Source organism: Protopterus annectens, chromosome 3.part0, assembly GCF_019279795.1.
Source record: "Protopterus annectens isolate FY-2018-M chromosome 3.part0, PAN1.0, whole genome shotgun sequence".
Taxonomy (NCBI): Eukaryota; Metazoa; Chordata; order Ceratodontiformes; family Protopteridae; genus Protopterus; species Protopterus annectens.
Window position 1 is genome coordinate 394,011,290 of NC_056731.1, and position 12,688 is coordinate 394,023,977.

At 41.4% G+C, this 12,688-nt stretch overlaps 1 protein-coding gene across 1 annotated transcript in view; it reads right to left on the reverse strand.

The window, feature by feature from the left end:
• Positions 1-2,663: 2,663 nt before the first annotated feature.
• Positions 2,664-12,688, reverse strand: part of AVL9 (AVL9 cell migration associated) — a 1,171,768-nt gene continuing 1,161,743 nt past the window's right edge. The window contains exon 16 of the mRNA XM_044064846.1: positions 2,664-3,638. Within this exon, the coding sequence (XP_043920781.1) occupies positions 3,526-3,638 (113 nt within the window). The 3' untranslated portion in view covers positions 2,664-3,525. The remainder of the gene's footprint in view (positions 3,639-12,688) is intronic.

Below are 12,688 nucleotides of genomic sequence, written 5' to 3' on the forward strand. Positions count from 1 at the left end.
AGTTACAGGCCTATTAGCAGTTAGGTGTTCAGAATCAAAATCCTTAGCCAGTGGAATTACAGATGGATCAACCAAGAGGCTACAAAAACAGAACTTGATGGACACTGGTACCTTGTAAAGCCTGTCAGGTTTTTTGGGTGCTAGAGGCTAACTGTGAGGAGTAGTACAAGCAGCATTAAAAGCATCCCTCAGAGCACCAATGACAGAGGGGATGGCCAAAGACTTAGGGGTATCGACCTACAGTAATTCATAACATTTTTTTCTGTGCGTCAGTTATTTATTTTTCTTTCCACTGGAAGAAATCCTTCATCATATCTATGGTGTCTGAAAGTGATACTTCTTCCACAGGAGAATCTGATGAAATGTTTTCTTCAGACTCCAACTCAAGAGAGTCAGGAGAAAACATCCCAGAAACATAGTCAAAACCTACCTTTTCAATGTCCCTCTGGAAATCACTATCTGGAAGTAAAGCAGACTTTTTTTTCCTTTTTAGATGGGAAGAAGCAGGGGAAATTGACTACAGTGAATAAAATGCCTTGAAAAGACCTTTGGCAAAAGAATATCATTTCTCCCTAGTGTCTTTAGTGGATGGTTGAAAGAAAAGAAACACATTTTTTGAATTTTCTATTAGAGTTTTATTTTTTAATTTTCTTTTTAGGAGTGTCCAAATGCATAGTTTGGATTTTATCTGACATACAAACTTCTATATAGGATCCGATTACTTCTACCCTCACCAGCACTTGAGGGATACCATCTGCCCCTTCTATAGTCACTAAGTGAAGTTTTCTCCTTTCAGTAGTATGTGTACATCTGTCCCTGGAGGATGCACTAAACGTCCAAACCTTAGCAGCATCAACACGAACAGCACCAGAGGGGTTGAAAGAAAGCAAAAAAATAGTTTGAAGACTCAAGAAAGGACAACAGCAGAGGATTCATCCATCAGGAGCCAATGAGGGAGGGTGAAAGAAAAGCTGCTTCATAAACCTCTCTGCCTTCTTTTTCTCAGGAATCGTAAGGTCGGCATCCAAGGTACTGGCCCTGGAGTGCGTAATATTTTTGGTGAGGGCTTTAAGCCACTCATTCTCTATGAAAGTTTTAAGGGAGCTAAGCAAATATCTGGTAATTTTAGCTAGAAAAGACAGATATTACATGAGCGGATGTTGTGCGACTTTCCTAAACAAAACAAGCAAGATGTGTGGGAAATTTTATAATGAATTTTCTAGTAGACATAAGCAGTTACACAACTTTTTTACAAAAACGGAAGGAAAGAACCCAAAGGGATACTTATTGGTCCAAAAGATCAAACAAGCCAGCTACTGAAGAAGCAGATAAGACAGAGTCTGGTTATCTTCAACGGCAAGAAACATTTGAATTTTGGCACCCATATGTCTATTTTATACCAATATGCCCTCGAGCTTCCTTGGATATATGATGCACATGGAAGGCACCCAAAAGCTTTGATATACTGGCCAGAATTCCGATGCTTGACAGGATATGTCTTGCATAGCTATATGCTACTCCAACAGTGATCCAATGATGAACATCAAATGCCATCATTTCTTATTTTAACATGGGTCTAATGTTTTCTTTATCAGATTTCTGGTATTATCACAGGATCATAGAAAATTACTAGGCTATTGGCCCTGAAGCCCTTATAAGCCTAGCCAAGAGTTACTTATGAGCTAAATGAACACAAACTCTTCACCTACTGGTCTTGCTGGAAAGGATGATGTAATTATTTTGTCAGAATGCTGCATTATAGGGATATATGAATAGTCCAGAATCTATTATGGTAATTATAGACAGTAGCTGAATGAATTAAACACATGCATTTCTCTCTGAAGTACAACCCAGCATCTAGAGAAAATATTTATCATTCTATGTCATACTGAAAGCCTTAACAGAAAATATGAATAACCAAATCATGTGGAACTATGATGAGTGTTTTCTATAGTCCAAGATACACAGAGATGCTAAAGTTATGCTTGGAACATAATGAAAATACAGGTGCATCACTTGCTGTCTGCCAACCCAGGTACTGTAGGGTATTCTGCCATGAAAACTAGAGTCTGCAAGTCCATTTGCTGCTGTAGCAGCTGCTGCTACTATAATGAATACCACAACCTACCCCCCCTTACATCTTACCCTGCTTCTGAGCTGGGGACCTAGAGAAATTTGAACTGCTAACTCTCCATTTCAAGTTCTGTAATATCTACACAAGAAAACTGAATATTCCCTGTATCACCCTGTTCTGTAAAAATAGAAAGCAGGAGCCAGCTTCTAACAATGTTCATACAAAGTTATTTTTACTTCATCTGCATTTCCGGAGTCATGGTGTAGTATATCTTTAAACACTGCAGTTAAAGGTAAAATAGGTCATCCTTCAAAAAAAAAAAAAAAAAAAAAAAGATAGAGTGAAAATCCATTTCTGTGAATGAAATTCACGAGTCTTAAAATCCAACAGAATTCAAACCATCAATCATAAAATGACCTCACCACACTGTTTTGCAAATTGCTGTTCCTCAATTCAGAGGCTTAACAACCAAGTAAGGTAGCAAAGAGTAATACGACTTGCAAATCACATTTCGAACATTAGCAGCTTTGATAAAAAAAACTTTGAAAGCTACCCAAAGAAACACACAAAAAAATGAATGCCAGACGTCAGTGTTTCAGTATATCTACTTAAGAAATTACTTATTATTCATTATATAGCCAGTTATACATATTACTTCTAGAAAAATATTTGATTGACTTATAAGTTATCTGTGTCCACTGCAAAATTAATGTGGTTTAAGGATTCCACACAGTGTCTCTATTACAAAAAAAAAAAAAAGATTCCAGGTCGATTCCAGGTCGATATATATTACTATCTGATCAGTTCTGGTTTCTGTTAATCTATTTCACTAAACAGTTCATGAGCTACAAAACTCTTTCTGATCATTCCTTTAGACAGGTTAAGTGCACTTATCCAAATGCGTGTACATGTGAACCATTCCAGTGGTGTGTAATCAGTATGGTTTCAGGCACATTTCAGATTAATGAACTATGAATAAAGAAATGCAAAACTCAAATCTTATTGTCTTTTAAGTATACAAAGTATCTAAAACATTATGAATGGCAGATCACTAAAATGAACAGTGAAAGATGAAAACGTAGAGCCAAAGCTCTATTACTAGTTTAATCATTCTTTATATTTTATACACTAATGTACAGTATTAGGAAGTAATTCAACTTACCAGCTGTAACACAGCTCCACAAGACCCTTGCAACACTCTGCTCGTAGCAAAGCTGTTCCAAATGTCAGATTACCTACTCACACTTAAGATCATTACCCATTTTATAGTATGCTGCAATTTACTTAGATACGAGGAGCAATTACTATTCTTTTGCCCTTTGCAAACAAACATGCTGTTTTGGTTCAAAGGAACTGCTACTCCTCTCCTGAACATACAGTCTTTATGAAACTGTGACTCTTGGATGATGAGATACTTTGTCTTTACATTCTGTAGTATGAATGAGGATATATCATTGTTTTCCTTCCTGTGCAGGGGAGTTTTGCATTGCTCCTTGAGACAATGTAGAGAACCAAGAGGACACAGCAGACTTTGCAGACGTGAGTGCACCTCCAAATGACTGCCCTGTAAGAAAAAAACAAAACAGAATAATGTAGCTTGTAACAGACCTGAAATACAAACACACAGGTCTATGAATCTTTTATTAAATGACTACCTAGATAATAACATTGCGAAGTGACTTCACAGTGTCTATAATGCACCAGAATTTTAGTCTGCTTTACAAGACAGCACTATTCTGTTAAACATCGTTTATGGAGTTAAGATATGGTTCTCAATCTCTGCATTCTTGGAAAGGGGAAAATCGGTTTAAAATGAAACACCTATTGGTATATAGTCACATCTGTGACTCTCTTTCGCTCTCTCCTTACCACTCTAATTCCACGCACCACACCCAGGCTACAATATTCACAAGTGTGCATTAGGAATTATCTGGTGTATAATGAATTAAGCTGTTTCCCTCTACAGCATGCTGGGTCAACTGCATCAACATTACTTGGCCAAAATGCTCAATATTAAAAGACGAAGGCTCAAAGTTACTAAATTTTCTTCTAATACTAGTGTCTTGCTTTGGGCCCTGTTGCTTGATGGCATAGCCTCTATTCCTGGACACCCCCCCCCCCCAGTGTGGATAAAGTGTAGAAATGTATGGTTAGTAATGAAATATTCAAATGTCTCTCTCTGCTACAGAAAAAAGAATGGTCTAGTCTTCATCGCACTTCAGAAGACTACTTTTGTCTTCAATTTCAAGATGTAGTTGAAAGTTTTCTACCTCAGAAAGAGTAAGGAAGTCCTACTGTTTGTTGACCAGTGTTTTGAAGAAATGTAAATCACTATTTTTTTTTTGTTACTGATCCCTGTATTTCAATGAAAACTGTAATAAAGACTGTGGAAAAATGTGCATAAGGAAAGTTCACCTTACCCCAAATACGTGTATTAAAGTTAGACCCATTATAAAATACAACGCCCCATTTGGCATGTACCTCTCAAGACATCTGCAACAACTGGAAAGGCTGCAGAAATACCTCACTAAAAGAATCACAGGCCTAAAGCAGATACCCTATGCTGACCGCCTTAAAAAACTCCGGCTATACTCTGTTGCATATCGTCTACTCCGAGGCGATCTCTGCTTAACATACAAGGCCATGTCAAACCCAGAGCTGTTGCACATGCTACACTTAAAGAAATCCCAATCCCTCAGAGCTACACGCCCCAGGGATCTAAATCTTATCATCACAATAAACAAAACAAGCTGGAGGGATAGGTTTCTGACCTAGAGACTCCCCAGACTTTGGAATAGACTGCCCATACATTTCAAGCAAAGCGCCTCTTTGGCCCTCTTCAAAAGGAACCTTGATGATTGGATGGGGGAAAGGAAATTCACCTCAGGGATCATGTCAGTCGCCCTGCTAGACAGGGGTCCAGGGAAGTAAATAGTGTGGGAAGAAATAGCCAGGGAATTGTTATGGCTAGGCTTGTATAGGCCCTAGGGCCGATAGCCTAGTACCAACCTATGAACCTATAAGAGATGCAGGAGTATGACAGGGATTTTTTTTGTTGGAGCTGATGTTCTGCAATGTCAATCATGTCGACTTTTTTTCTGTCAAATTAAATCTCAATGTCTGGCTGTACATCCAAGGAGTACTCTTGCAATGTACGGGAATGATTTTACCCCAAAGTTTGCTTATCCAGTAGGTCTGGCTATAGCAAATCCTTCAAAGCGTTCCCACCAGAATAACTTATAAACACTTGATATCACAATTTAAAAAAAAAATTGTGTGTGTAGAAATCATACCAGAGACTGGTTACTAGGAATAAGATTTGTCAGATGACTACTACCTATTCAAAGTGTGGATGTACCCCACTCTACTTCTCTTCTATCCATTTTGCATATCTGCCTCTTGTTTGGTCCTTTCTCACTTGCTGATATACTTAGGTTTTAAATTTTGTTGACTACTCAGTGTCACCAACTCTCTACGTGTGCTACCCCCTTACAATTCCATTCACACCCACTCCAGTGTCTCTGATCTCTTATCTCTGATTTCAGACCCACCATGTTAGCAAATCTACTCCTTTTTTGGCTCTCACCACAGCAAACATCCTATTATATATTAGTACAGTGGCCGGTGCCTGATTAATGTGAAATAACTATTTGCCGAAGGCTCATCTGCTTACTGTCTATACACATTTTTAGTTTTAATGGTATGTGATCCAAGTTTAAATTCCCATCGCTTGGGTTCTCTAACATACACAAATATGCTGTTTACAGCTGAAATTCTAAATTCCATTTTTTCCCTTAAAACATTCAGGACATTAAAACACTGTGACCCCACCTGTTGGCAAGCAAATAAATAACATTATAAAAAAGCCTAACTACATCACTGACATTTACAAATTATGAAAGCTGGAAACAGAAAACAAGCTCTGACCCATGCTGATTGGCAAAGTGTACTGAAAATTATTTTAATTAGAAACCTACAGTTGGAAAATGAAGGAAATGCTCAAATATATTACCCTATAATACACAGCCATACATAGCTAGCTCATCTAATGCCCAGAGCTGTACCATGACCTGATGCCCCTCAACTCTAAGTTGAGGATGAAAAAAAAAGTTCCTAATTTAATCCTTCACTCCTATGGACAAGCCAGGTCTATTCTTCTCTGATCTGTTCCCTCAAAATAAATGCTGATAAACAAAAAAGAAAAAAAAAAACATTTTTCTCTACTCTGGCTGTAGCAAATCACTTGCTAAAACATACCACAAAGGAAGAGCTGAAGCAAGAGCTTTAGTCTTGACAGCAAAACCAAGCAGTATTGGAATTCATTTCCATACTGGCAGTGAAATGAATGCCTGTAATGCACTACCGGCCCATCAGCATCTGCCAATCATGCCCATTAACATCTTGCACCAAGGGCTGCTGCCACCTTTGCACCCACCCTAGTTATGTATCTGCTTTAATACTTGAATGAACATTTTTAGCACAGATCAGTACTGTGAACCTGCCTAATAAATCACAAAAAAGAAACAACTGGAACAATGTACTGTGAAATTTATTCGTAAAAACAATAAAAGCAAAGCTTTCAGATTCAACAACCCTTCCTCAGTGCAAGATAGAATATTCTATCGTGCACTGAGGAAGGGTTGTTGAACCTGAAAGCTTTGCTTTTATCGTTTTTAATGAATAAATTTCACAGTACGTTGTTCCAGTCATTTCTTTTTTTGTGACGTGTTACCAACGAACTGTTACTTCACCAATATTCTTGTTTCTTCTGAATCCTGCCTAATAAAGACAGGCAAATCAACTACTTACCGCTTATATAAAATACACTAATGGATGCAAATCACACTGCTGTGCAGCTGAAAACTGTTTCTGTTTTGACAGACTGTCGCTTGCATATCAAACTTTGTAACAGACTTTGCTACCAATGTATGGCTATGTAAGACTTTAATGATTGGAAAGAGCTTTGGGAAAGAAACCCTCTGAAGCAGGGATCACTGGTAGCACTAATACCAGCTACTAGCAGGATACAATGAGAAAGCTGATACTAAAAATACTATACTGGAAGCCATAAAAAAATGTTATCACTGAAAAATGGCAATCTGCCATGTCTATTCAGTTCTTTCTCGTGAAAGAGAAATGCATTTGTGACGCCCCACCACTGGCCCAGTAATCAAGGAGCCTCAATCCAAACCAGTAGCACCAGTGGTGGACGTACATTGGGAGGACTGAGGCTCCTTGATTACTGGGCCAGTAGTGAGATGTCACACTTACTGGTTAGCAGTGGTGAGATATCCACATATTGGGATTCAGTGGTATGGATATTGAATTCCTGTAGCCTGTAAACAGTGGTCACTGAAGAAGGGGTTTGTACTCTCAATCAGCCACACAGTGAGCATTCCGAGTTCCACATCACAATCGTTTTATTTATTGTTTGTTGGCTTAGTTAGTCAGGGAGAGCAGGCAAGGATGTCAGCAGAGGAGTATGGCAAGCTGACAAGTATCCAGTTGGCTGAGATGTGCCAGGCCAGAGGACTGGTGCATGCCACCCTGAGTAAAGCAGAAATGATTGCAACCTTAGTCACAGCTGCATCACAAACAAGAAACTAGCAGGACAATGAGACTGGCCTTGGGGATGTACATCTCACAGAAAATGGACAGTTCAACCTTTCCACAGAGGACTTAAAACACATCTGGAATTAGAGAGACTTGAACTGGAGGCCAAACGTTTGGAAATAGAATCAGCAGAGAAACTGCAGCATTTGGAGGCTGAAGCAGAATCAGCAGAGAGACTAAGAGTCTGGAGGTTGAGGAAATTGAGAGGCAGAGACAACATGAAAAGGAGATGCTGATTCTTCACCAGGGTCATGGAGGTAATGGGGATGGGAATAACTGAACCCCAGAAGCAACAAAGGTCAGTAAATTTCTTCCACAATTTACAGAGGGTGATAATTTTGATAGTTTTACTCATATGTTTGAAAGGGTATGTAAAGGGTTCCTGACTCCCTTACTCCATGGTAAAGCAGTAACTGCTATTTCTAAATTGTCTGATACTGATTGCTTAAATTATAATACTGTTAAGAATTTTTTATTAGAGTGTTTTAAGTTAACACCTAAAGCTTACAGAAAAAAGTTTCATGAGCATAGATGCAAAGCAGATGAAAGCGTGCGTGAATGCATTGCTGAGTTAAGCACTTATTTTCACAGATGGGTAAGTGGGTGTCAGGTCTCCACTTTTGAAGGGCTGGCAGAACCTTTGGTGAGGGAACAAGCCCTTAGCATTTCGCCTGAGGACTTGATAATCTGGTTAGCAAATAGGGAATGTAATACCACAGATGAATTCAAGAAAAATGGAGACCTATACCTAGCAAGCAGGGCATCACTGCACAGGAATGGGATACCCACTGCTGCTCATGGGTCTAAGGAAACCCACGGTGGGCAGCCTAAACTGCCGCAACAGAGTCTGCCACTAGCAGGGGAAGCCACTAGTTCAGGTACAGCCAGGATCCAGGGTTAAATGTTTTAAATGAAACCAGTGGTGCCATGTAGCATATAGATGTCCACGGAGGCAAGGTGGAGAACAAAAGGTGGAAGAGCCAGTAAGTGGGAATGACAGAATGCCAGCATTAAGTTGTCTGAAGACAAGGGTACCAAACTACCACAAGAGGTTATATCACATCTTAGTAAATGGGAAACCAGCCACTGCTAAGAGAGACACAGCCTCTGACCTAACCATTGTGAAGCCAGCAATGTTTAGAGAGGAGCACTACTTGCTTGTGCAGTCTACTCCAATCAGAGCTTTAGGAGGGACACCATTCCAAATATCTTTGGCTAGGGTTCACCTTGACTGGGAGGATGGAAAAGGAAGCAAGCAAGTAGGTGTGTTTGAGGATATCCCTGCAGATGTTCTGATAGAGATGCAGTCAGGCATGGAGACAAGCATGTGGGTCTGGCAGCCTGGGGGGGGGGGACCCAGACAGACTGCAGACCTGAAGCCAGGACTGGTGTAGTACTTCAGAGAAGGAACTACCCTGTAGCAATGAGACTGACGGTGAGTCACAGCTGCTTGTGGATACTGATGTTCCCTTGGGCAGAGTGACTGCAAGGGAAGAGGTGAGTAGTAGTACCCAGGCTAACAGTGAGGCACTGCTGTCAAAGAATGCCAGACCTCCTTTGGAAGGGGAGCTGGGTAGGGATACAAAGAGAGAGAGCTGAGACAGGCTCAGCTCTCAGACCCTACATTATAAGGCCTGAGGGAAGTAGCCAGTGAGGCACCTGATTGTCAAGGAAAAGGGGAATTTGTATACTGGGACAAAGAGTTACTGTATAGAAAGTGGACCTCTGAGTTAAGGCTAGAGGGTGAGAGAATACAGCAGTTGGTAGTGCCTAGAGCCTACCGTCGGGCACTTCTAGCCGTAGCCCATGACATTCCCTTTGCAGATCATATGTGCATAACGCATACAAAGAGACATATGCAGAACTTTTATTGGCCTGGGATTTCCAGGGATGTAAAAGGGTACTGTAGGACCTGTGAGCAGTGCCAAAGAGTAAGCTAGCCAGGAAACAAGGAGAAAGTTCCTTTGATGCCTTTGCCTGTGACAGACGAACCATTTCAGATGGTAGCTATGTATATAGTGGGGCCACTGAGTACCCCAAGTTCTACAGGGAGAAAGTATATCCTAGTATCCTAGTGGTAGTAGATTATGCTACCAGAAACCCTGAAGCGGTGGCCCTATCCTCCACTAAGGCAGAAAAGGTACCAAATGCTTTGTTAGAGATTTTCAGCAGGGTAGGTTTCCCAAAAGAAATACTGACTGACAGAGGTGCCAATTTCATGCCAGAACCTACTGGCAAGTCTGTGGAAGCACTGTGGGGTGAAGCACCTAAAGACCACCCCCTACCATCCTCAAACTAATGGTCTTGTTGAGAGATTAAACTCTATACTAAAGACCATGCTAAGGGCATTTACAGACCAGTTTAAGAGAGAGTGGGACAATTATGTGCCCCATCTGTTGTTTGCTTACAGAGAGCTGTCCCAGGAATCCACAGGTTTTTCACCCTTTGACTTGCTGTATGAGCATAGGGTGAAGGGACCTCTAGATTTGATTTGTAATGAGTGGGAGGGTGAGTGTGAATCCCATAAGGAGTCTATTGTGGCATATGTCCTAAACCTCAAGACAAGGCTCAGGAAACTCATGGGTTTGGCCCAGGAGAACCTGGCAGAAGCCCAACAGCAGAAAAAGGTCTGGTATGACAGGAATGCTCGAGCTAGAGAGTATGCTGTAGGGCAGCAGGTAACAGTTCTCATTTCTGTCAGACACATCAAGCTGCAGGCAGCTTGGAAGGGACCCTTCAAAGTGGTAAGGAAGGTCAGTGATGTTAACTACATGGTAGAACTGCCAGGCAGGAGGCAGAGGGACAAACTGTACCATGCGAACAAAATGAAACCTTACCATGACAGGCAGGCCCTGGTGCTAAGTATTTGCAGTGGATGTCAGGAAGAGTCTGAGGAGGATCTATTGACTGATTTCCTCAGTGAGGCTTGAAATGACATCTCAGCATAAGTGGTAGCAATGTCCCAGCAGCTATCCCTTACCCAGGTTTGAGAAATACAAGCAGTGTTACAGGAGTTTGAGGGCATGTTCACTGGGAAACCAGGGTGCACCCACCTGGTGCAGCACCATGTGGATACAGGACCCCAAAGGCCTATTAAGCAGGCCCCCTTATAGGGTGCCTGAGAGAGAGTCAAACACACTCTAAGGGAGGAGATAGAGGACATGTTGGAACTATGGATAATCCAGGAGTCCAGCAGTCCCTGGGCCTACCCAGTGGTGCTGATACCAAAGACGGAAGGCAGCACCAGGTTGTGTGTGGACTACAGGAAACTAAATAGTCACACAGAATCAGATGGTTACCCCCCATGCCTAGGACAGATGAAACCCTAGAGCAGTTGGGTGGGGCTAAGTATCTTACCACTGTTGATCTTACCAAGGGTTACTGGCAGGTGCCCTTGACTCCCAACCCTAGAGAGAAGTCAGCCTTTGTGACTCCTTTCAGCTTGTATGAGTTCACGAAGATGCCCTTTGGGATGATAAAATGCCCCAGTAACTTTCTAGAGGCTGGTAGATCATATCCTAGCAGGAGATTTTGCCCTTGCTTATCTGGATGATATTGCCATTTACAGCCATTCCTGGCAAGAGCACCTTCAGCATCTCAGGGAGATGCTGGGAAGACTAGAGGGCAGGGGTTTACCATTAAGCCCAGTAAGTGTCATTCGGGCATGGCAAGGTCTCCTACCTAGGACAGAGAAGGGAGTGGTAAGATCAGGCCAGAACCTCCCAAAGTAGAAGCCATTCAGGCATGGCCTGCTGCTGTTATGAAAAAGCAGGTGAGGGCATTCTTAGGGACAGCAGGGTACTACAGAAAGTTTGTCTCCAATTATAGTACCATAACTGCTCCCCTCACAGACCTGACAAGGAAAAACAGGGCAGATAAGGTAGTGTGGACCCCAGCATGTGAGCAGTCATTCCAGAAGATTAAAGGAGCTTTGAGAGGACCCCCCCCATGTTAGCCAATCCAGATTACAGCAAAGAATTAGTTGTGCAAGTGGATGCTTCAAACCATGGGATCGGGGCTGTGCTCAGCCAGGTTTCCTCAGAGGGAGAAGAACACCCAGTGGTATATCTCAGCCTTAGGCTCCAACCCAGGGAGGAATGCTATGGAGCTGTAGAAAAGGAATGTCTAGCTATAGTGTGGGCACTGCAGAAACTTCAGCCGTATCTGTACGGAAGGAAATTCACTGTAGTTACAGACCACAATCCCTTAACATGACTACATCAAGCCAGCCAGCCAGCAAAATGCCAAGTTACTATGGTGGAGCCTAGGGTTGCAGGCATATGACATGACAGCGCAGCACCATAGTGGGGTTAGCAATGCCAACGCAGATGGGCTCTCAAGACAGAGGATGGGGGTAAGGTATTCTAGATAGGCTCATCCCTCACAAGGAACGTTTCTCAAGGATCAGTTGAAAAACTAGTTTGAGTCTTCGGGGGGGGGGGGGTGACAAAGGAAGTAATATTTGAGATATTAATTTAAGAACTCTCTGACAGACTGCATTCTGTATTCTGTCTTTGACCTGACAACATCAGGATCTATTCACCACATCTGCCTTGCTGCTCTAATTAAGTCAATCAGTCTAGGGAACAGTATAGTATAATTCTTTTAGATATAGTCAGGAATATAGCAAAGCTTAATTTAGATGTTTTTCTTTATTTATTTGATACTGTCCTGCAATGTTGTTTTAAATATTTACTGTGATTTTGAACTCTGATGCTACTGCAAATGTATATTTAGAATTATCTTGTTCTTTTATTATTTATTATTACATAAATTTAAACCTTTCATTGTGGGTGGTCTGTCTTGACATATTTAAGCTCTGACAGTACTTACATATTTATTTGGTGACACTGTGTAGGCCACTGCTAATAGCCTTGCTCTTGGTCCAACTATCATTTGTATTGATAGTAACATTACACAGTAAGATTGGACACCCTTTGTTAAGGGCCTTAAAGTAGCTGATAAAGAGTTGGCTGGTGGCAGTAATAACTACCTTATAGT